This window comes from Microchirus variegatus, assembly GCF_963457635.1.
Source record: "Microchirus variegatus genome assembly, chromosome: 18".
Classification (NCBI taxonomy): Eukaryota; Metazoa; Chordata; class Actinopteri; order Pleuronectiformes; family Soleidae; genus Microchirus; species Microchirus variegatus.
The window spans coordinates 14272687-14295857 of NC_139819.1; the positions used below are offsets into that span (position 1 = coordinate 14272687).

A 23171-nucleotide genomic window follows, 5' to 3' on the forward strand; every position below is an offset into this window, starting at 1 on the left:
GTGTGTGGTGTTCAGGGTCACGACGGTTGTTTTACCATCAGAGCTTCTCTGAGAGCGACAGCTGCTTCCTGGATGATGCTCCTCAGGCGACTCCTGGTTCTCTTCACCTCCTGTAGCTCTGCCTCCAGACGAGTCACGTCGACTGTGTTTCTACTGCACTGTGCGGACAGCGAGGAGCGCTCTTGTCTGAAATAAACACAACAACAACAACAACACCGTTACAACTGTAAGTGTGGACAAACACCGACCCACTGACCCACACAGTGTATTAAGTGCAGTTTACTATGACGGCCCCAATTTCACGCCTTTAATCGTCCAGCTCATGTCCTTTGTTCAGAGGGTTCAGAAGCTTTTATCAATGCTGAAGCTGAAAAAATTCATGTTAATGGTTTTTAACAGAATATATGATTACATATGATCTCCTTTTGTGGTGGACCAAACTCCTTGGTATGCATTTGGCTTGAATTTTATTTGTATTATTGATTCATATTTATTTATTTATTTATTTATTTATTTATTGTTCATATACTGTGTTGGTTGTGCTGTGTTTCCTTTTGCCTGTTTGACACGCGTTTTCTGCTGTTGTTGTTTTTTTTGTCTTACTTTGCTCTAAAAAGTATTTCCGGATGGAACTATCTTTGTGACAGTGAACCAGAGCTCCGAGCTTTAAATCTAGCTCAAGAAACACTAATATTGTTTGTAGTTTCATCATCTGTTACCACGAGAATGAACACTTCCTTCATGTTATGTTTCAGCGCCACCTTCTGGACATTTTTGTTAAAAGTGCAGTTCACTGCATATACTCCAAACTGATTTTTCTCATGTAGAACAACTAACAATTAATAATATTGTGTATTTATATTCTGACCAGAGAGGTTTACATTTACTTGAAAAAATGAAATGTGTGTTAGTCAGAATCTATCAATGCTTATTTACGTTCCTGTAACTGTTTTTGTTCAATTATTTAGTCCTGTCCATTTAAAAGTTCATCCTCTGTGTCCGTCATCCAACTCAGTTTTTTACCTGTGAAATAGTAAGGTAAATTATAAAATGTGTTTTTTAAATTAGTTTTGCTGTTTCCCTTCTCTTCAAAATCATGATTTTAGACAATGGTTCACGGACGGAGAAAACTCTGACCTGAGCGCCTTCATCTGGTCCAGGATTTGTTTGTGCTCCGTCTGAAGCTGCTGATGTTCCTCTCTGAAATCCTTCAGCTCTGCCTGCAGCTGCTGACACTTCTCTGTCAGCTGCTCCACCACCTTAAGGTAAGGATGTTGATCATAAATCAATTGTGTTTACATTGTTTGCATAATTAATAGCATTATACCACTGTTTTTTCTTCCTACCTTCTTGCGGACGCAACTCTTGCGTGACATCTTGCTGAGCATCTGCTCCAGGTTCTCTGCGTCCACGCTGAGTTGACTCACGCGACCCTGTAGGCCCGAGTTCTCCATCATCAGGACCTGAGCCTGCTTCGTCAGCTGGATGAACTGCACCCGGACCTCCGCGTTCTCCTGTAGAGCCAGCCTGGTCATCTCAGGAACCTTCTGATCCACCTGCTGCTGCATCTCTACTTCCAGGGCTGCGACATGACTCTCCATCTCCTTCTCCAGTCTTTTGAAGAAGAGGGTGAAAAAACTTCTACTGTATTTTTTTTCCATAGTTATAACAGGTATTTAGAGGCTGTGTCATATTTGCTAGTAACCCAGAACCAACCTGTTCTTTTGCATCAGTGCTTTCAGTTCCAGGCTGTGGACGTTGGCTTTGTGATCCTCCGTCTCATTGTTCAGCTTCCTCTCCAGAGTCTCCATGTCGGACATCAGCTGATTCTTCTGACTCTGAAACTCCTCCAGACTCGTCAGCCTCGTCACTGGAAGAAGGAGAGGAGAATCTAAAGGTAACTAGAATCACATAGGAATTGCGATTCTAATCATCCACGATTCTGAATCAAAGTTTCTGTTTTGAAAAACCACACAAAACACCAGTTTGTGTTATTTGTGTACAGTTTATTTTTGTAACTTCTGGGAGAAAAGGGCAGCTAGTCTAAGCTTTTATTTATGCAAAGTTTGTATTACTTTTGAATGAATAAATGTTAACTTTTGTCTTAAGTTTGCCTTTGTGTGATCACATTGTCACATTATCTTATACAAACTGTATTGTTTTGATGCCATAATTTGCCTTAACACATGCATTGTATCAATTTTTGAATCGAGCATCAATTTGAATCAAATCGTGACCCTAAGAATCGGAATTGAATCGTGAGTCACCAAAAGAATCACATCCCTAATGTACATTAATGAATTACATTTTAAATAGGCTGGAAAATATCACAATTAAAGGTGCTATATGTAAGAATGTGGCCAAAAATGGTTACTACATTAAAATTCAAAATACCGAGGTCTTTTAGGTTTCGTTTTCTGACGTAACTCAGACTTGTATCTCAAATATGTTCACGCTGCAGCAGTAAAGCTGAACTCAACGTTTTTTTCTCACAGAGTATGCGGTTCTCCTGGTTCAGATCTTCTATCCGCTTCTGAAGTTCTTGCCTGAGAAGTTTGTGCCGCCGCTCCAGGCCTTCTCTGTCCTTCTCTGCAGCCTGCCGCTGACTCTCCAGCCGCTCTGACAGTTGATCTATCTCCTCCTCCTTCTCAAACACGGAGCGTTTCAGATATGTCACAATGTCCTTCTTCTCTGTCTCCAGCGCACTGTACTGAGAATCGCTGTCCTTCTTCTGCCTCTCCAGTTCATCGCATTTCTGCTGATATCTGGAGGAAGGAGGAAGGAGCATGTCTGGTGGTTAATGAAATAATATCTCGAGTCTTGTAGAGCCATGGTTTTCAATCTGTGGTGCGTGTACCAGCTTCCTCTGGTGGTACTTGGAACTCTAACGATTAGTGTCACCTTATCTCTCACTCCATCTTAATCTAATTTCACTACACCAGTGTGTAAAGTATACAGTATGTGAGGAAGAGGAGGATGACAAGAGAGCAAATGATCATATTGAGAATAAATCATTAAAAATAAATTTTAGGTTGTGCGTGATAACTTTTGTCAAAAGAAGCTTAATTAAAGGAGCGAATTGTGGGGTTTACTAACCTATGTTTTAACACAGATAATTCTTTAAGTTTAACCCCTTTAAGGTACTACTCAACCATTTGGTCGACCACACTTTAAGTCACTATATCTCATTGAAAAATGCATCAAGCTGAACTCACTAACACAATGTGACTTGTTCTGAATGTTGTACTTTATGAATTATGAAAACCTGGTTTATTATGAACAGACGTCTCAACAGTTTGGTAGAGGCCTGTATCTGAAATACTGTAGGGTCTAATTAAAAAAATATGCAAATAAATAATTTTTCCTTTGTTTTTATTCTTGGTACGTATCTTAAAGGGTTAAAGTAATAAAATTAAAGTTTAACATAGCTAAACAAGAAAAAAACTTTATTTTTTAAAACGGCGTAAGTGTTGCCCAAATAACGTAAACGTTGCGCTGAAGTGATTTTCTTCCCTTTTTGTGAATTAATCTGGAACGTCGAGTCATTAGATGACTTACACGTGGCACATTGTTCTGACGGCAGATAAAAGAGTGAACTGTGATTTATTTGACGTGTCTGTCAGCGTATGCTAGTGTTACCTCTCGAGCTGCTCGTACAAATACCGTATCTGTGTCAGATACAGCGCCTTCTCTCTGTCGTCAGATCCGCTTGTTTGTGCCGTCGTCTTCTTTTCATCGTCTTTATTGTCAATTTTTTTCTTGTCCTTCTTTTTAGGCATCGTGTCAATGAGAAAGTTTGAAAGTTTACGCCGGAGTCGAACCTGCGGAGATAGGGAGAAGCTATAAGCTTGTTGCGTTGTTGCTAGGTAGCAATGCTGCCTTCAGGTACACGTCGGAAATTTGCCCTTTTACAAGATTATGAGCATGAGAGATGGCAATGAAAAGATGACAAATCATGTGAGATTATTACTTTTATCTGGTCTTTTTAACAAATTAGGTCTGTTATGGATTATGCAAAGTTAAACATTCTTACAGATTAGCACAATGTTATCAAAAAAGTAAACAAATAATTTAAAGTATAGCACATTCAAGTAATGTTAATGCTTTTCATTCATGCTATTGAGCAGAATCACAGGTCAGTATGCATTATAAATACTTTTTCTATTTCTCATCTTGTTGGGTCATGCGGTCCTTGTATTTATATATTTGTGAGGTCCAAGAAATATAGAAACCTATTTTTGTGGGGACATTCTGTCTGGTCCTCATAACTTTAAAGTTTTTTTTCCTAATACCTGGTTTTGGGGTTCAGGTTAGAATTGGGTTTTGGTCAGGGTTAGGGTAATTAGTTGTGATGATTAAAGGTGCATTATGCAATAAATATAAAGCAGCTGGCCATAAAATCCTCCTAATATGTCACAGTAGAGCCTCAGCTGCCGAGCAACCACGGGTTGCCAGTTATGTCCATGGATGTATTATATGAACTGGATAGAGCACCGCCCCTTGCTTCCATTCATTCCGATGAAGCTGCTCACCCAGCGCATATGCCAAAAAAGTTTTTGACTTCCGCGCTTATTTCCGGGTTATGGGGCCCATAGAGCATGTACCATGTCTCGAGGTGTCCTGTGGACACTTTTACAGGAGTCTCTTTTACTATTGCGGTCAAGGGGAAAATTGCTTTTGGGCTCCATGGGGTTTTCTGTTGCAGTACCCACAGTGGCCACCATGTAAACATTGTCTTCAAGGCAGAGGGGGTGGAGCTCTATCCAGTTCATATTATACATCCATGGTTGTGTCTGAGCTACAATGGCAGAGAGAAAATGAAACCTAAAAGACCTCGGTATTTTGATTTTGAGTGTAGTAACCGTTTTTGGCCACATTCTTACATATGGCGCCTTTAAGGTTATAGGGTAAGGAGCTTGGGAATGTCAATGATGTGTCCTCACTGTGAGATATGTGTGTGTACTCTCGGTGGAGTGAGTCAGTAATGCAGTCAACAAAAATATAGAAGTTTACTTATTTTCACAGAGTAAAGCCATCTCCTAAAATATAAGCTCTTGCGAATGATGAGTCATCATGTTTTCACAGAGACACAGTTTGTTGCTGTGCAGCCTGTGACTGCTCATGCTTGGAGCAGCGTCCGACCAACAGAAATGCTAAATGTGTTAAATTGCATCGTTTATTACTGCATTGCAACCCATCACCATTACCTTATGCTATAGAGGCAATGGTGTGTAGCAGTTATTTACGTATCTTGACTGAATGATTTATTGCTGTGTAAACGCCAGCTTTTTAATTGGTAACCTCCACGGCCACTACTGTGCTTCCTTTTGGCCGCGTGGATTTTAATTGGGTGCCTGTGTGTGTCACCCCGCTTCACTCCCTGCCTATAAATCCACTCAGCTGACAGAGTGACTGGAGTGGAGGTTAATTCAGTTTAAGCGCAGTCAAGCATACACTGAATTAATTCAGCATGTAGCACATGAGCCAATCGTGAACAAAAAAAAAAGAGCTACAGTAAATATGTTTTAGTAGGTCACTAAGTAAAGTTATTACAGCTAAATGACAAGCCCACTGGGAACATCACAGTAACAGTATAAGCTGCAGTAAGGAGGCACAGTGATATTTGAATAATGGCAGTGATCAGCATCAGTTGGAATTCCTCCTGTTTCTGGTTTCCTCAGTCCAGTGTTGAGACTGGATGGATGGATGGATGATGAAAACAGCCACATAAAGTGTATCTGCTGCAGGTCTATGATGAGCATCATTTCATTTACTGTTCCCATGTTTGGTCAGAGCATGTAAACTCTACATTTTATCAGTTTCCTACCAAGGACCTTTTGTTTTTGTTGTGAAGCAAAAGTGTTCATCAATGCGCACAATGTTCTGTTGTAACCAATGCTGAATGGTGCCTGCATGGCATTATCCTACTGAAATAGCCATGCAGTTCCTGTCTTCTTCTTGTTTTTCTTCCACATTTGACCATAGAATGTTTCAATGTGTCAGTGCATCTCAGATACCTTCAGACTCAAACTCAAATTGAATATACAGCTGGCTTCCTGTCTAAGTAATACAAATTTAGGCTGTATTATTCGGCTCCACCCTTGACTTGTACGCACCAAAATTTCCCCAATCTTTTCATAATATTATATCAGTGTAGATGGTAGAAGACAAAAATAAGTTGCGATCTTGCTCTGAGAAACTCACTCACCAACAATTGTCTCGTGAAGTTTAGAACAAAGTGGTGAAATATAACCCACCCTTGCTTCCAATCTTCTTTCCCTCTCCTGTTGACAGTTACTCTGCTGATTGTGAGTAAACCTGTCAGTAAATTTTTAGTTTCGCAAACTATCCCAACTCTTTTTCATCACATTCTTTTTTTCTTTTCTTTTTTAACATACAATTAAAACAACAAACATTTTTTCTGTACACTTTTAAGGTTCAAGTCATTCAACAAGTATTTGAAGTTTTTTTTTTTTAGGAATTGTCCCGAGTTTTCAGATTTGTTTTGTGTCCATGAATGTCAGGGCCGGCCCAAGGCATAAGCGAACTAAGCCACTGCTTAGGACCCCCGTGACCACTAGAGGGCCCCCAAGAGCAATTAACTCAAAAAAGAAATCAAAGTTTGGATTGCTGTAGTTTAATTAGAATTTTTCTCCCCATTTTTACCAAAGCTTTTTCACAGTTTTTACATAGTTGTCAGATGTGATTATTTAACTGTATATTTTATTTATAAACCATTTTTATTACCTTGTTCCGGGTGCCTCTGTTAATTTACATTATTATTGTAACAAGTATTTGTTTATTTAATTTAATTCTGTGTTTTTAACATATAAAAGTTGAATCTTTGTATTACCCCCCCAAAGATTGTGCACATTTTTAGATTTTCAGACCATAATATATGAATATTTTATTTATAAACCGTATGGTTTTATGTATTGATTCTCTGTGTCGCCAGTAGGGGGAGTTGCCGAGTATTAATTGAAAGATTTTTCTGTAAATTTGCAAATCTGGTGTAAAACATTTCGTTTTACAAGCGTATTTGTGACAGAGTAGAATAAGTAGAATACCTTGAGTATAGTAGGTGTGTGAATGATCAATTATCATTATTATCGGCAGTAACAGAGGGCCCCAAAATCAAATTTTGCTTAGGGCCCCATGGAGGCGTGGCCCGGCCCTGATGAATGTGTCTGATTAATAAAAAAAAAAAAAATCAAAATCAAGTGTCCTCCCTGCTTCCAGTTTGTTTCCTCCCACTGGAGTTTGAGAAAATAGATAAAAACTAAACTAAACTAAAAAAAAACAAAAGCAGCAGCAGGAGGGAAGGGCAGGGGAGGGACAGTGACCTTACAGCCTCCATCCTGACACCAGTCTTGGAAGTTAAAAAGCCAAACACAGTAGCTCAACACTTGACTCTTCCAGACTGAGACCATGAGCAAGGACAAGCAAAGCAAACAGGTGCCGGACTTCACGGGACCCTTGCCCCCGCCTTTAGGCCGCAAACCGCCCAGAATGCCCAAATGCTCCCGCTGCAGGAACCACGGCTACGTGTCTCCACTGAAGGGGCACAAGCGCTTCTGCAACTGGAAGGACTGCCAGTGTCTCAAGTGCAAACTGATAATGGAGAGGCAGAGAGTCATGGCGGCGCAGGTAACCGTTATTTCACCTGTTAGCGCGCGGCTAAGTCGAGATAAAGAAGAAGGGGATGGAATGAAACTCGAAACACACAATGGAGCAGTTTAGATGAAATACCGCTGACGCTGTTCAATAATAAGCCGACTTTCGTTGTTTTCTCCTAACTTTCGTTTGTGTACAAACAGTAAGAGCAACTTAAAATGTCGAACAACAGGAGCTGCAGTTATGTAGCTAGCTTGTTAGTAAACAATGTGTGTTAAGGGATGTTTTTTTTTGCTATTTATTGTATTGCTTGTTGCACTCAAATAAGAGTTTATTTACAAAGATATGTTTACTTTATTTGTCTCTAATGTTGTAATTTGTTGCTTGAGGCTACTTTTTTGGCTTCAGAGAGTCATTTTATGATCATATATGACTTAAGAGTGTCATATTTATGCTAGTTTTGCCTTGAGGTTACTTTTTTGTGACAGAACATAGTGAACATGGCTGCAGTGATTTGAAACAATCACATTTGAATGTTTTATTTTGTCTGATTCGATAATAAATTGAATCAAAACGTGTATTTTTGCTTAGGAAATGTCCTAAATGATTATTGATTATCAAGACATTTGCTGACAGATCATCGTTTACTTTTAAAAATACATTCAGCAGTGTAGTTACATTATATTTTGTGAAGTCAGAATTGCAGTGTACGGTATGTGTGTTCATAAGTCTACAGTGTATATTTACATGACATTGTTGATTCATCTTTATACAGTTAGTGCAATGAGTCTTGTTATTATTTGCTAGCAGATAGTGAGTCTGCCCTGTCTTATCACTTTTCTCCTTTCCTCCCTTCCAGGTTGCTCTGAGGAGGCAGCAGGCTCAGGAGGAGGAGCTGGGTATTTGCAGTCCAGCCACATTCCCTGGGCCTGAGTTAAATGTGAAAAACGAAGTTGGAGCTGAATACTCGTTCTCTGTGGATGGACAATCCCTGACACCTGCCAGCAGCTCCTCCACTTCTTCTCAAGCTGGGACAGGTGAGGCATTTGCAAATGCTCTTTTACCTGCTATCACACCACACCCCCCATATTATGTGTCTCACCACCAGCCAACAGCTGCACTCTCTTCAAACTAAACCTTTTTCCTGAACTACAAATTCACCAGAGCCACCAAAGGATTACTCTTGAACTCCCTGGGCCTGATTTTGGCAGTTTTATTCTCTGACTATTATTAAATTAAATGTACACACTTGTATCAGTCAGTAAAATGCAATCATAAACCATATTTGGAGATGATTTGAATGGCCACCTTTATTGAGCTGCATGAATGCAATCCATTGTTAGCAACCAGTAGTATTAGTAATACCTCATCCACCACCATAGTAACACACTGATTACTAGGGCTGCACGATAAATCGTTAAAATATTGCAATCTCGATTCACAACTACACGTCATCTCATTTCTAAATGACAACAATTCTTCTGCATTTTATATCATGAGCTGCATTGCAAATAAACAATCCTATTTTTCTCGATATGAAGCACCTGATCTGCATTTTGGCTTTGTTTGGTTTGATTCTTGTGCCTCTTCCCGTGACGGCAGTCTGACAATGTCTCGCACTTTACCTGGTTATGACATCACAAGTCGAGCTAGTGGAAAAAGGCCATGTCACTTAAGCCACTACAATAATAATAATAACAATAAGCCAGTTATGCAGGGCCATGTTCAGGGCTTAAAGAAATCACACTGTTTGGCACTTTACTTGAATGCCTAATTGAATGTTTCTAATTAGGGCTGAATGATTTTGAATAAATATCTAATTAAATATCTAATTGTGAATATTTTTACAGGAAATGTGATATCAGAGGGAATCATTATTATTCATTATCATTATTATTATTCTACATAATAATTCTCATTTTTGTGTAAAATGTGTAATGGAGACGTCTGGAGACGTTTTCAAGAAATGTCATTCAGTTCTTCTAGTTGCCGAGTTCGCTGATGCTATGGCTAGCGCAAGTCAATGATACAAGTTAGCATGGCATTAAAAACACTCATACCGACTCCACAGTGCACCCGAGGCAAATCGATTGTAACGGCAGACTATCGATGTACATATCTGTGTTGATAGAATAATATTTGAAACAAAACTAACGTCGCATCGCATGAATTTTTGAGGGACTACTTTCTCAGCACTATACTTCCGGCAGCGGCGGACTGATTCTGCTGCCAGAAGTATAGTGATGCGCTGCTGCTGCTGCTGAGACATAAATCCTTCAAATTGCAAGGTTGGTTTTATTTCAAACATTCTATCAACACAGATATGTACATCGATAGTCTGCCGTTACAATCGATTTGCCTCGGGTGCACTGTGGAGTCGGTATGAGTGTTTTTAATGCCATGCTAACTTGTATCATTGACTTGCGCTAGCCATAGCATCAGCGAACTCGGCAACTAGAAGAACTGAATGACATTTCTTGAAAACGTCTCCAGACGTCTCCATCACACCGGTTGAGTTGGAAAATAGGTCTTATGTTCAAAATTCCGAACTATCCCTTTAAGAACACATTCTTATAGATATATACAGTAGATATATGTCTATTCCACGTCTAATTGGGGCCTCAATGTTCCTCCTTGCTCCTCAAACATGTGGTACAAAGATGGAAGGACAGAGGTTTGGGTTAGATCAGAAGCAATAAGTGAAAGTAAATGAACTAAACAATGAGCTGGTTGAACAGAGTCATTTGTTCAAGGTCTTAAAGAGTCTTTGGCACACTCTTGGACACAAGGGGGAGATATGGTGGTGATGGTGGTTGGTGACCTGATGAGACACAGATGAAGGATGAGGAATGGTGGATCAAATGACACTGTGAAAACTCAGGAAGTGACAGGAAGTGGCAGCTGGGGAGTGACCGATTACAACAGCGTAGTCGCCCCGACTGAACTTACTCTAGAGCTGAATTTATTTGTTGAGTCTCACACAGATACATGGCATGTGTGACCTGAGGTGACCTCTCTATCCCCGAAGCTCTCCACTAATTTTGACAGGTTTATTGTCTGACATGGTTTCTCTTTATTTTCTTTACTTTGCTGTGCAGTTTACACAGTTGTTGCAATTCAATAGTATCCTTTTCACCAAATGAACACGTATAGCCAACTCCTTGGAAGAACAGCCAAAAAGTGCACCCTCTTTATTTGAAATCCACCTGTGATTGGTTGACGTCTCCTGTCATGGATTGTTTAGTTATTATGCTGAAAGGTTATCATGGAAATATTGATAAATGTAATAATAATAATAATAATATATATATAAAAACATTTTTGTTTCCCAAGTTTCGTTTTCTGTACATTGTTATGGAATCCACATCATTTTCATTTGGGGGACAGGAGCATGGAAAAGACACTCTCTTTTCTTCTCATGTGAAGGCAGACACTGATATCTGTGTTCCCACTCCCACTCAGTCTGATAGCAACATTACAGGAGGTGCAATTATGTCTGTGGCCGAGGCTGCTCATGTCCTGTTCTGCCTCTGCGTGGTATTTATGAAATAGTGAGCTTTGGGTCCCTGGCTTGGCAACAGAGAGAACAAAGTGAGGTGGAAAAAGGAGTTGAGCACTGTGTGATGCACTGATGACAAGAGACCAGGGAAAAAATACGTATGACATTATCTTTGGCTGCACTTGTGCACAGTGTCTTCATTGTGCGAGGGCAGAAGAGCAGAGTGTTCCCGACGAGAATGTGGCCTTGTTGATAAAGAAAATACAAGAGATAAAAAGAAATGACGATTTAATGATCTTATTTGTGCTGATAGATACATTCCTGTAAAGTGGTGGCGCGGTGTGGGAGGTCGGCAGAAAGTTGCAGTTCTCACCAGCAGATGGTGCTGTTGTCAGTCATTTGAGCGAAGGGTGGTGTTACAGAAAAAGTGAAGGTCAATTACTTTAATGTTTTTTTTTTTGAATCTATCAATAGAGTGAGTGAATATTTTTCAACTTATACAATTGTTGATTTCACCTTTTCTGCAGTGTTGGTTGTTTATGAGGTCTGCTGCTAGATGCATCGAATTGAAAACACACATACCTTTACAGCTTGAATTATCTACCTAATTTGTAACAAACAAAAACTTGTGCAGTAATATAATCGTTTAGGTGTCCCACTCACTCACAGACGACATCATTCATGCTTTGACTTGGACTGTTGTCTTATTTGTTGTCTAATCTCTGTGTGTTTTGGTTCAGCGAGTCGCTCGCAGTCGTCCTCCAGCTCTTCAGCCAGTGTCAGGGCTCATACTGAGGGATCATCCGACCTGCTGATTGAAAACTCCTATTACAACATTTACCAACCTTCACGCTACCCCACCTACTACGGCAACCTCTACAACTACCAGCAATACCAGGTGACTAACATCATTCAACTTGCTAGATTATCTGTAATATTTGAGTATTTAATCCCCCTCAGTGCATATTAATGTGAAGATGAAGCACTGTTGTTTAACTTGGGCTGCTTAGGGGTAGAAGGGCTGCATGTATTACATTACACATTATAATCTTATTTATAGTTTCCTGCTCTGTTCAAAATGACTGACCAGGATTCTTCCATTTTAGGGTTTTCAAGATTGTTATGACATTGATTTTTTTGTATGAAATCTGGTCATATTTAATGTAATTCAAATGGACATTTTAATGTCAAGATACAAGTCAGTGTAGCTTTATTGTTATCAGGGTGGAAAACCCTCAGTCCTTAACTGCTTTTATAGAAGAACGAGTTTGGGATTAATCACTGCATTTAAAAAACAAAACACAAAACAGAATTTTTAATCTTTTTCAACTTATTTTCCATTGTTGTAGTGAGAAAGTCATAAAAAAAAGAGTAGAATTATTTGATAAATGGAAGATTTGAAACAATGTTGCTAACAAATTGCAAAGGTTGCAGTTTACGACATATTTTGTATTGTGCAGCACATCTGACCCTGGTGTTTTTATTAAATATCAATGAAAGGTCCTTTTATTTTATTTTATAATTCATAAATGTCCAGAGCAAATTCAAATATTGTTTAATTGTTATTAAGTCTTATTATTAAGTTCTTATCGCTGCATTAGATAATTAAGTACTGATGAGGTAATGCTGCGTTAGGGTTTAAACCTATAATACAATGGATATTGTACAGAAGCTTTACTTTCTAATTATATAAATTACATCACAGTCCAACTCGCAATTACGCATTTAACGCAAATCGTTCAACCCGATACATGATATCACTCGAGTTGCAGTCAACACTGTTAAGTTCCCTACATTAAAAATAGCATGGCAACTTTTGCGTAAGATGATATGTCATGGCACACAGTGACAGCACACTATTGTTGACTGCTCTTAAACTGAAAGATTTAGGATTCAGCTCGTGACCAGTCACACGAGTCATGTGCAAGAGTTAAAGAACAGAGCCAAAAGTCCCGCCGCTGTGTTTTAGAAGAGATGGATTGAGCGTACAGTAAGAAATGTAATGATGCCGTGTTTGTGTGTGTGTGTTTGTTTTCATGCCACAGACAGACCAACAAGTCACCGCAGCATGCAAAGGTTAATTAATAAGTTAATTCAGATGTTCAAATGTTGTTTTTCCTTCTCTGTTTTTTTAAAAATGTGAGCCAAAGTTGGTTTTAAAAGTGACATCACTAGAGTGATTCCAGAGCATGAATACATAACCTTAACATAAACATGGTCATTTCAAGTTAACATAAGGTTCAAATGGCTTTTTTAATTTGCTGCATTGAAAATATGGTGTAAAGCTAATGAAGCCACGATGGCTGGATGATGTAAAAAGTTATCAGTGGTTACAGTTAATCAAGAGATAAATAGGGATAATAAGAGATCATAAAGAAGAACTGATTGTTGCTAATGGTAAGTCTGAAATTTTATGATACTCATAAGTGCTGGTGATAACTCACAAGAGGTGTGTATCTGTGGGTTCATGGGGGCTCGTAGTTGCTTCCTCCTGAATGTAACCATCATTTCAGTCATTTGCTGTAACCATGAGTGAATGTTAACAACCACTTACATGACAGTCCGAATACGCTTCGTCTTACTGTTACTGTATCGGGTATTTTTTGGGCACAGAGGAAAAAAAAGGTAGGACGTGTGTCAGATACAGTCAACACTCCCATGGGTTCATGTCGGGTTCATGTCGGGTTCATGTTGGGTTTGGGCAGAAAATGCGGCCCGGACCGATATATATATTTATATATATGTATATATATATATATATACGTTTATATATATGTATATATACATGTATATGTATATATATATATATATATACATAAATATACATATATACATACATATACATAAATTGTTTATGTTTTTCAAAGATTGATGATAGTGTCTGCTTTAATGTCTCATAACCTAGGACACACCAGGACACACACACACACACACACACACACACACACACACACACACACACACACACACACACACACACACACACACACACACACACACACACACACACACACACACACACACACACACACGTTTCTCTCAGAATATTCACACAGATTTATGCTTGAATGTATCCCTGTTGTGTCAAATGAGATGAGCTTGTGCGTGAAGCAAATTAGATCTATAACTCAACAGTGTTCTCTGATGAGGTGGATTGTTTTTTTATTTATTTTTATTTTTTATGAAGAACGTTTGGCCACCCCACACTCACCCCACTCGCCCACTTCTCAATAGCAACATCTAGTTTTGGGGTCACTGCCTCCGCTAACCTGCCAGTGCACAGCAGAGTCTGAATTGCAAAGGTTAATGGTATTGTCTGTCGGCAGAAGAACAAACTGTTATGCCTCAGTGCTTGAAGGAGAAAGTGAGCACATTAATGCTAATCAGTTAGCACTCTTTAGCATAATTTAGCCATCCTCCTTAGTGATTTATGGTATTTTCAGTGAATCTGTCAGGCTGAGAAGGCGACGTGTTATGGTTATTCAAATTCAGGGACCTTTTTGTTTGTATGCACGTGAAGAGCTCACAAAAGCGTTCCCACTCTTTCTCCTTTACCTGTTCTAAAACTCTACAGTGTAATGCACTATTAAAGATTTTTGCATTACCCACAATCCAGAAGGAACTTGTTTCATTCGCTGAGTTTATTTTCTCTTCAAAACAATCCATGAAAAGGCAAATTTCTAAAGATACATAAGTAAGTCAGTACATAAGTAAGTAAAACAACATAAAGTTATTATGTAAATAGCTGCATTTGTGCTCATACAGTTAAATACCCTGGCAGAACCATTTTTCAGAGAATATAAATAATACAGAATACAGAAGAGATCCAAGGCACAACTGTCTAAGTTTACACATCTATCTTAATATGAAACTGGTATTGCATTGAGGATTTTTAGACAAGGCTATGACATCATACTCCATATATATATATTGCTATATTGCTTACTTTCCCATTGTTTCTTAAGTTGTTGCATTCATTACCTGATATTCTGCAACAAAAAAACACTATACACGATATTCTAACACTAGAGATGGTGGTAAAATAGTGATCTACAGGTCTTGTGCTCTTCTCATTATTAAATCAAAGCACATTGGGCTTTATCAGTGTCAGGACATCTACCTTCTTCTCTCCTCTACTGTGCTCTCAGTGGTGCTTGGCTGTCATGCAGGTGGATGATGATAATATAAGGGTTGTGTTGAGCTGCCAGACAGGAGATGGTGCCAGATAAGGAGACAGGCCCTCTCAGGGAGGTAAGGAAGCCCCCCCAGGAGTCAGCAAGTTACTGTAGGGAGTTTATGATTTGTGTGGCATCTTTATATATATATATATATATACATATGTGTGTGTATGTATATATATATATATATATATATATAATCACAATTCTTACAAAAACAATCCTACAATGTTATTTATACTTCAAAAGACATCATTGATATTACCGAGTTGTTGTTAATCTCATGCACTATATTTATTAATGTCTTTCTGTAGACATTATGTCCATTGACTGGCGATATCATTTGTATTAGTATGGAGATTCTACAGGAGGACAAATAAAGGACAAATAAAATACTCTTTTATTTATATTATATTGATACTGAATGCTCCTTTTGATTCGTTTACTATGTCATAACCTTATCCAGACCTAATCCTAACCCATTCCTTTTGCGTACCCCTACATTAATTATAACAAAACATTGTTCTTTTCCCCCTTTCCTTTCCAGGGGGAAAGGAAACCTTTCAGTTCAGTTTTTTTTTACCCCAGCACTTCCTCCCCCTGAAACCCGAGCATTAACCTCATTGGGTCTTATAACAGAGGAAGAAATGTAACCTGTGCCTGAGTCATTCAGAATAAATTACACTACACACTTTCCCTTCAGATCTGTTGATATTAAGTACTATGCAACTGTGCACAAAAGTTACAGTTCAAATAGGTTTTTGGATCACTGTTTAATATCAAATCTTATTCTTTTACTTTGAGAACCACAGGCTATAAAATTAAGGCATTAAGTCACTTGCACTGATTGAAAGCAAGCTAAAAGAAGACATGAGGTAAGCCATAGTTCAAACGCTGCAAGGACATGTTTCAATGCCACACACAGTTGTATTGCACAGTTCCTGATATCTTCTTGAAGTGGCGATGCCATTTTGAGCAAGAGTTTGTGTTGTAGTGGTTGGATAGCGAAGCTATTGTATAAAAGTCTTTGTCTAGATCAACATTTCATTACTTTAATCACATATGTCTGTGTTTGTTGTTTACAACCTGATAATATCAAAATAACAATTTCCCTAATGGATTTTAAATGTTTCTGTGCTCTCAAATCTGTTCAAAGCTTGATCCAATTGCTTTATGATTCTTTTTATGCAACCACCCTGTCCCAAGAAGTCCTCAGAAACATAATTCTCAGCTTCCTCTTCAATTAGCACCAAGGATATACTCTTGATCACTGTGGTGTTAACAGTCCTCGACTACATTTAGTGCTTTTGGACACTCTAGATCACATGTGTCAAACTCAAGGCCCGGGGCCAGATGTGGCCCGCCACGTCATTTTATGTAGCCCGTGAGTGATTAATTGGTCTTAAAATTATTTTGTGTTATGCTGCTTTAAGGCTTGCGTTGACCATAAGCTACATTTCACACAATGCATGGCGATTGCGTTACCCGCAAAGTGACACATCGCAGTGTATCATTGTATATGCATCATACGATGAGTGAAATTGAGATTGAGACTGAACGCAGCAGAATGTGTGGCAGTGAAAGCTCGCTTTATTGAGGCTGAATAAATCACTCGTGCTTCAAAGTCTTTTTCTGAGGGTGTGTTTTTGAAGCTGTACACGCTGAAGGTGTGTGAGCAGGTCTGCCCCGACCAGATACAGACTTTTAAAACTATTAGTTTGTTAAGAAACACCATCGCGGACCAGGTTACATCAATAATGCATCATATTTGTCCGACCAGTTTGTTGTCAGTCTCAACTGACATTCATAACCTTTCACTCGGCATTTAGGGCAGCAAATAACTAATCAAAACCAAATGTATCAGAAACTTGAACATCAGTGTGATAAGTGACCAAAACTGTTATAGTCCATGTTTGTCAAAATGTTAAAGTTATTAGTTCAGGTTTTTCTATGTATTGGGCTGGGTTTGTGAACTATACTGCAACTAGCCTCCAGGGGGTGATTATGGGGTCTATGTTTTGATTGCAGATTGCAGAAAATGTTAAAGGTTTACCCCCGTACCAGCAAACAGAGAGGAAGCTTTATTTTTTAAATACCACATTTTAAGCATGTGACTCTCTGTGAATCTGTAAATGACCACTGGATTTACACATATTCTGTAAGCATGATGAAAATTGTTTCATTTATGAGCAAGATTGACAAATTCACCAGCGTTTGGTGCCACATGTGTCCTGCGAAACACAAGCTGTGCACTTTTCAAAGCTCCAGCCCAATCCCTGTTGTATTTTTCACAGCCTAATACAAGAGCTGAGTGTAGCTTAAATAACAGTTTATAAAGCTGTCGGAGAATTGATGGTGTGGACAATACGGGTGACATATTACAGGCTGACAGAAATCAAATTCCATAAAAGTGAAATTGAAAACCCTCAGTGAGGCGGCCTTGCTGCTGAGTAGACAGCTCGTTTTAAAGTTTTCAGAGGACTGGGGAAAGCCAGCACTGTGTTGCAGCCCATTTTTAGAACAAGTACGGGACCTGTGAAATCAAATATTCACTTCCATACTATTTTACGTTTGTATTTCTTCTTGTCAGTTCAGGCTGTAAGAGTGTAGCCTGTGAATAAGTGATTCTAATAATGGACGATGGTACGATTATATAAAGGTGAACAATGTGGTTTATAGCGTAGTAGAGAATTGGGGCTGTGCTGTGCAGCATGAACAAAAAAGGTTATCACGATAAATATTTTCAAATCAGTCGATGTCAGAGAATATATCTATTTTTGCTCTGCAGTGAAAGCATTAAATTTGTTTATGGACAGAAAACAACAAAAACTTGCGAGGCAAAACATTTTCAGTAATTATATGTCATATCTCAGAGTGCATGCCGAACACTGCATGAACATTGTATTGATATACTGTATATTAGTCTTTTGCTATATTGCTATTGAAGTTATAGTCCTGTTATAGTATTATTACAATTATTGATTTATGTACCAGCCTTTCTGAGAATACTTTGGTATATCCACTGGAGTCATTATAGGTTAGTGTGTGGCCATATTTTTTATAAATGAAAGGGTTAATGTCATAGCCATTGGACACACACCATAGAGTTTTGTTTGAAACCTGCATGTTTTTTACATTATATCCTGATTAAGAAGTGAAAATGTGGTTTAAAGAACATATTTACAGCCCAAATCAGAGAGACACTGCAGAAGTTGCATATGCTATTTTGTTAATTATTTCACCTCGTGTCCCTGCAGAGAATAAAATGTCTCTTTTGCAAACAATGAGTCAGACAAGGTTCAGAGCCTGACTGTGCTGAGAGTTAGTGCTCCAGTGTTAGTCACTCAGTCGTTCAACTGTCTGCCTTGAAACGGTCAAACCGGAGGTAGAGAAAGTGTAACCAACCTCAAAATATCCCAAACATAGACATTGTTGAAGCTGGTTTAGATGGTTTATATTTTTAAGATAATATGTTTGTCCTGATTTGTCAGCTATGTCATGTCTAGACAATCATGTCATGTGAGAGATGGGATACTGGTGAACCGCTCTCGCTCGGCTTCGCTCTGTCAGAAGCATTATCTCATAGCCATTTGACACACAATCACCACTTGACTCCCACAGTAGTTTGGGGATAGGTATTTAGACATGGCAGTGTGAAAAATGAAACAATTCATCAAGTGACTTGATTTGTGAGAAAATAAACTACTTTTTTATTTGATTGATCTTCAAAACGATTTGTCAAGAAGAAAATGCCAAACAGTCTCCACACCCAGCTTCTGAAATTGAAAGATTGCCTTTTGCTGACTTTTTCTTGATCTAAAATTAATGGAATATTTTGGACTATTGATCAGACTAAACAAGATATTTGAAGATGCCTGGTTTATTTGATTGACAAAATAACCATCAGATAAGTTGTGTCTCTGTACTGCTTTCAATCAGTATTTAATATTATTACCACTCAGTTTTAAAATTGCCTGTGTTTGTTTATTCTCGTATAAAGCAGATGTCTCATGGTGATGGCTGCCTGCCGAGCCACAACATGTCCTCCCAGTACTGCATGCATTCCTACTACCCAGCCACCACCTACCTGACCCAGGGTCTGGGCTCCAGCACCGGTGTGCCGCCCATCTATGGCCTGGAGGACAGCAATAACAACAACAGCAGCAGCAGCAGCAGCAGCAGCAGCAGCAACTACAACCTATCTGAGACCATGGCAGCAGGTGAGTGACACACACAAACACACTAGTTTACTAGTTTTAAATCACATCATTGACATAATGCATTCACTAGCCCCTTACCTAACTTTAAGCATCACAACTATGTGCCTAACCCTTATACCTAAACCTAACCTTAACCCAACTCTAACTCTAGCCCTAAAACCTTGTCTGAACCCTGAAAAAGCCCTTTAAAATTGTGGGGCCCAGACAAAATGTCCCCACAATTATTTATATAGTTTTTTTACATTTGTTGGAACAAAATACAAATACACGCACATTCACACAAGTACAAGCGCACACATGAGCTGTCCCAAAAACAAACCTGCAAATGGTTTTTGTTTTTTTTCAAGACTGCATTTAAATCGTCAGTCGGTCCTATTGTTTAGCTTTGCAATACCATTGGATGGTAAATGTGTAAATAGGTCATGAACTCATACAAATTGCCAATTTTCATTCATGCACACCTCCTTGTATAAATCAACTTTGAAGTAAGTAAAATGTGATTATAAGAATGTCTGTGTGGGGTAAATACTAAATTATTGTGGAATACATGCATCAAATGATATTTTCAGCTTGTTATGTCTTTGTTGGATAGCCTTGCACATACATGGGGACATTGCACATATAATGTATTGGATGATTCACAATTTCTAAATGTGTGTCATCTATTTCTTGTTGCGGTATTTCAAGCCCTTTTAGTTGCAGTACTTGGCGTAACCTTAATTTAATTCTAAACCTAAAACCAAGTCTTAACCGCCATTTAAAGTTGTGAGGAGCAGAGAAAATGTCCTTCACTTCCTAAACAAAGCATCATCCCAAACCTTAACCATAATCATTTAATGCTTCTCCCTAGCCTTAACTTTGCCACAATTCAAATATTACCCCTAAACTTTACCAGTTTCTCTGAAATTAGCTTATGCCTCATTAGGACCAGGTTTTTTGGTCTCTACTGGTCCTGACCAGAGCAGTGTTTATGCCGAAAAGGTCCCAAAGAGGTAACAAAAAGAAGTACACACACACACACTCATAAAATTTTAAGTGAGACTTTATCAGCAGAAAGAACATTCAAGGGAGGATTGCACTCATGTCATGAATGCTCTAAGATGTACAACATAAAATAAGTCAAAAGTGAATAATATTCATCTCTTCTGAGGTGTTCTAACAAGACATTATGTTTGCAAGTATGTGAGAAAACGCAAATGATTGTCATAGTTACAGAAGGATTTTGAATGCACATGTATGGGTTGCATGTACTCTAAGGCACTTGTATCAACACAAATCTAATCTAATGTTTTAAATCCCATCTTTAATGTTGCAGAATAAATTGAAACAAATTGACAGTATGGTATAGAATAAGAGTCTTCTTGTTTTTGGTTGTTTTTTTTTTTGTCGGTGCAGCTGTGGTGAAAGTCAGCTGTTTTGTTGAGGTTGTTTTAGTGGTCTATTAATGAAACAATGAAATTTAAAGAGGCAGGAGACACATTTTGTGTCACCGGCAGTTCCTGTTTTGTCAGTGTTGTAAAGACGCAGCAGTAGCAACACGCAGTAAAGACACTGGTACTTTTTTGCAGAGCTTGTGCTTGTCATAATATGTACTATGTATGTGCATGAAAAACACGGTATATACCAGAAGGATGCTAATGTTTTCATTCTTTTGGATATGAAATAATGCAGTTCCTGTGTGCTGCAAAGCGAGTCCTCATTATTCGTAATCTTTCTTCTGGTCAACAAAAGATGAACATAAACCTTATTTCCACTGGACAAAAAACCTGTTTAATCCAAATTTAATAAGTTTATGGAGACTTTTGTTTGTTTTTTTGCTAGTTTAAAATGTCAATTTCAGCTTTTTCAGCATTGTAATTATGCACTTTTTTTTTTTACATTGTCTGTATTTAATATTGGGTATACTGTGTTCTGGATCTGGCATTATTCCTGTGGCTAATTTATTAAGTTTGTCTTTGTCTCTTTAAAAAAACACTATTCCACCCTTGTTCATATACCTGAGTGATATAAAATACTGCAGAATATATACTGTAGATACACTGGCAACATGCACACCACTTTACTCATGCTGTGCCACCCTCTGCCTGTGCACCTGTAACTCCCTCCGATGTAAAAGCATATTTTCAGCGAGTTGGAGTCATAAAATCAATTATTGTTATTCTTATAATAGACCAGATTGTTTTGGCTGTGTTATGGTTGACAGGAGGGAGGTCTTATTATCAGTTATTACTAATCTGCTTTTGCAGAAAACAGAGGTTCAATAACATTCAGTTCCATCATGTGTTGTTCTGTGGTGGCCTTTTTTCAAAAATGTTGTATGGTACATGAAAATATAAAATGTTAATGCAGTAAAGACTGAAATTACAGCTGTGTTTTTATAGAGAAATTTGCTTTTTAATAACAAAATACTATTGTGTAATATTACTTATTTATAAGGGATATATCTGGAACATATTGTCTTATACAACAACAGCATCCTTCTTTTGGTGAAATAGACAGCTGACACCACCAGCATTGTCAGCGTTAATATCCCCACATCTCCTCTACCTGTATTTGTTTATAACTTTCACCTGTCCTTTTCCTGTGAGGGTCCCATGTCATCCTCCTGTAGTGAATTGCAACGCTTCATTACAATAAAACAACATTCTCAGAGGGTGGTCCCCACTTTGGTGGCAGAGACCGTCATACCAGAAAAAATAACCCCATGAACCAGAGGTGTTTATACTAGTTTGTTTTGTGATTTTGCAGTTAAGTAAATATCTACAGCATTTGCAACCTCTCATCATAGGCTGCACAACACAATGTTCAGACCTCATATTAACATCTCGCACGTACAGTCCTGATTCTGAATGTGTTCTCAGACCAGCTCACAAAATAACACATTCGGAGGTAGTTTTAATGTGGCCATGAGACACAATTTGTCACATTTGATTTTCAGTAGAGAGTATATTTGGGGATGTGACCTGACAAGGCATAATGTGCAAAATGTAAAATCTAATAATAGAATCCTGGACCGTTTTATAGAATTGGCGATTATGTGTAACTTTAAACTATAATAACCATTGTGTGCTGTGTACTGACCATGGATGTGACGACTGTATTGAGACTGCCATTTCAACTGTGAATGCTTAGGACCTGAGCTGTTCATTCACTCTCTGCACTCATCTGTCCCTGTATGTATGTATATGTGTGTGTGTGCATATATTTACAAATACATATATGCATATATGAATCACAATACGATACGTAATACATGGGCCACGATACCAATAATATCAATACAATAATATATACAGCGATACTGTGATCATCAATAATCGCAAGACAGTCATAAAGTGATACATCACAATATCTCTCTTATTATTATTATTAGAAAACAAAACTGTGAAGTCTGTGAAAAGTTAAAAGTGCAGGATTTCTCTATGTATTCACAACCTCGAGAACAAAGTGCATAAAGTCTATGTATTGAACATGGATGGGACATCTCTTAATGTAGCTTTCTCCACCATTATTAAGTCCCTTTTCGTCTGGCCAGGAAACTTAGGCCCAAGTTTACCTCATTCATTCGAGCAGCATGTAGCGATGCCCAGTGAGTGAAACTGGCAGGGACACCCCTTAGATTGCCTAAGTGCTTCAAATTTCAGCCTCATCCCGTGTTAA

At 38.4% G+C, this 23171-nt stretch overlaps 2 protein-coding genes across 2 annotated transcripts in view; one reads left to right on the plus strand and one right to left on the minus strand.

The window, feature by feature from the left end:
* The window catches only part of cfap157 (cilia and flagella associated protein 157), a gene marked incomplete at both ends in the record, with an annotated part of 5568 nt that extends 1789 nt beyond the window's left edge, over positions 1-3779 (minus strand). The window contains 6 exons of the mRNA XM_083904594.1: positions 36-186; positions 1138-1259; positions 1347-1614; positions 1717-1870; positions 2494-2765; positions 3640-3779. Coding sequence (XP_083760720.1) covers positions 36-186; positions 1138-1259; positions 1347-1614; positions 1717-1870; positions 2494-2765; positions 3640-3779 — 1107 coding nt within the window. The remainder of the gene's footprint in view (positions 1-35; positions 187-1137; positions 1260-1346; positions 1615-1716; positions 1871-2493; positions 2766-3639) is intronic.
* Positions 3780-7428: 3649 nt separating this feature from the next.
* On the plus strand, positions 7429-22219 carry dmrt1 (doublesex and mab-3 related transcription factor 1; the record flags this gene model as incomplete). Its single annotated transcript, XM_083904595.1, has 6 exons — positions 7429-7647; positions 8474-8651; positions 11854-12011; positions 19292-19511; positions 20907-20917; positions 22007-22219. The coding sequence occupies 6 exons, from the start codon at positions 7429-7431 to the stop codon at positions 22217-22219; spliced, it is 999 nt and encodes a 332-aa protein (XP_083760721.1).
* Between the last annotated feature and the right edge of the window lie 952 nt (positions 22220-23171).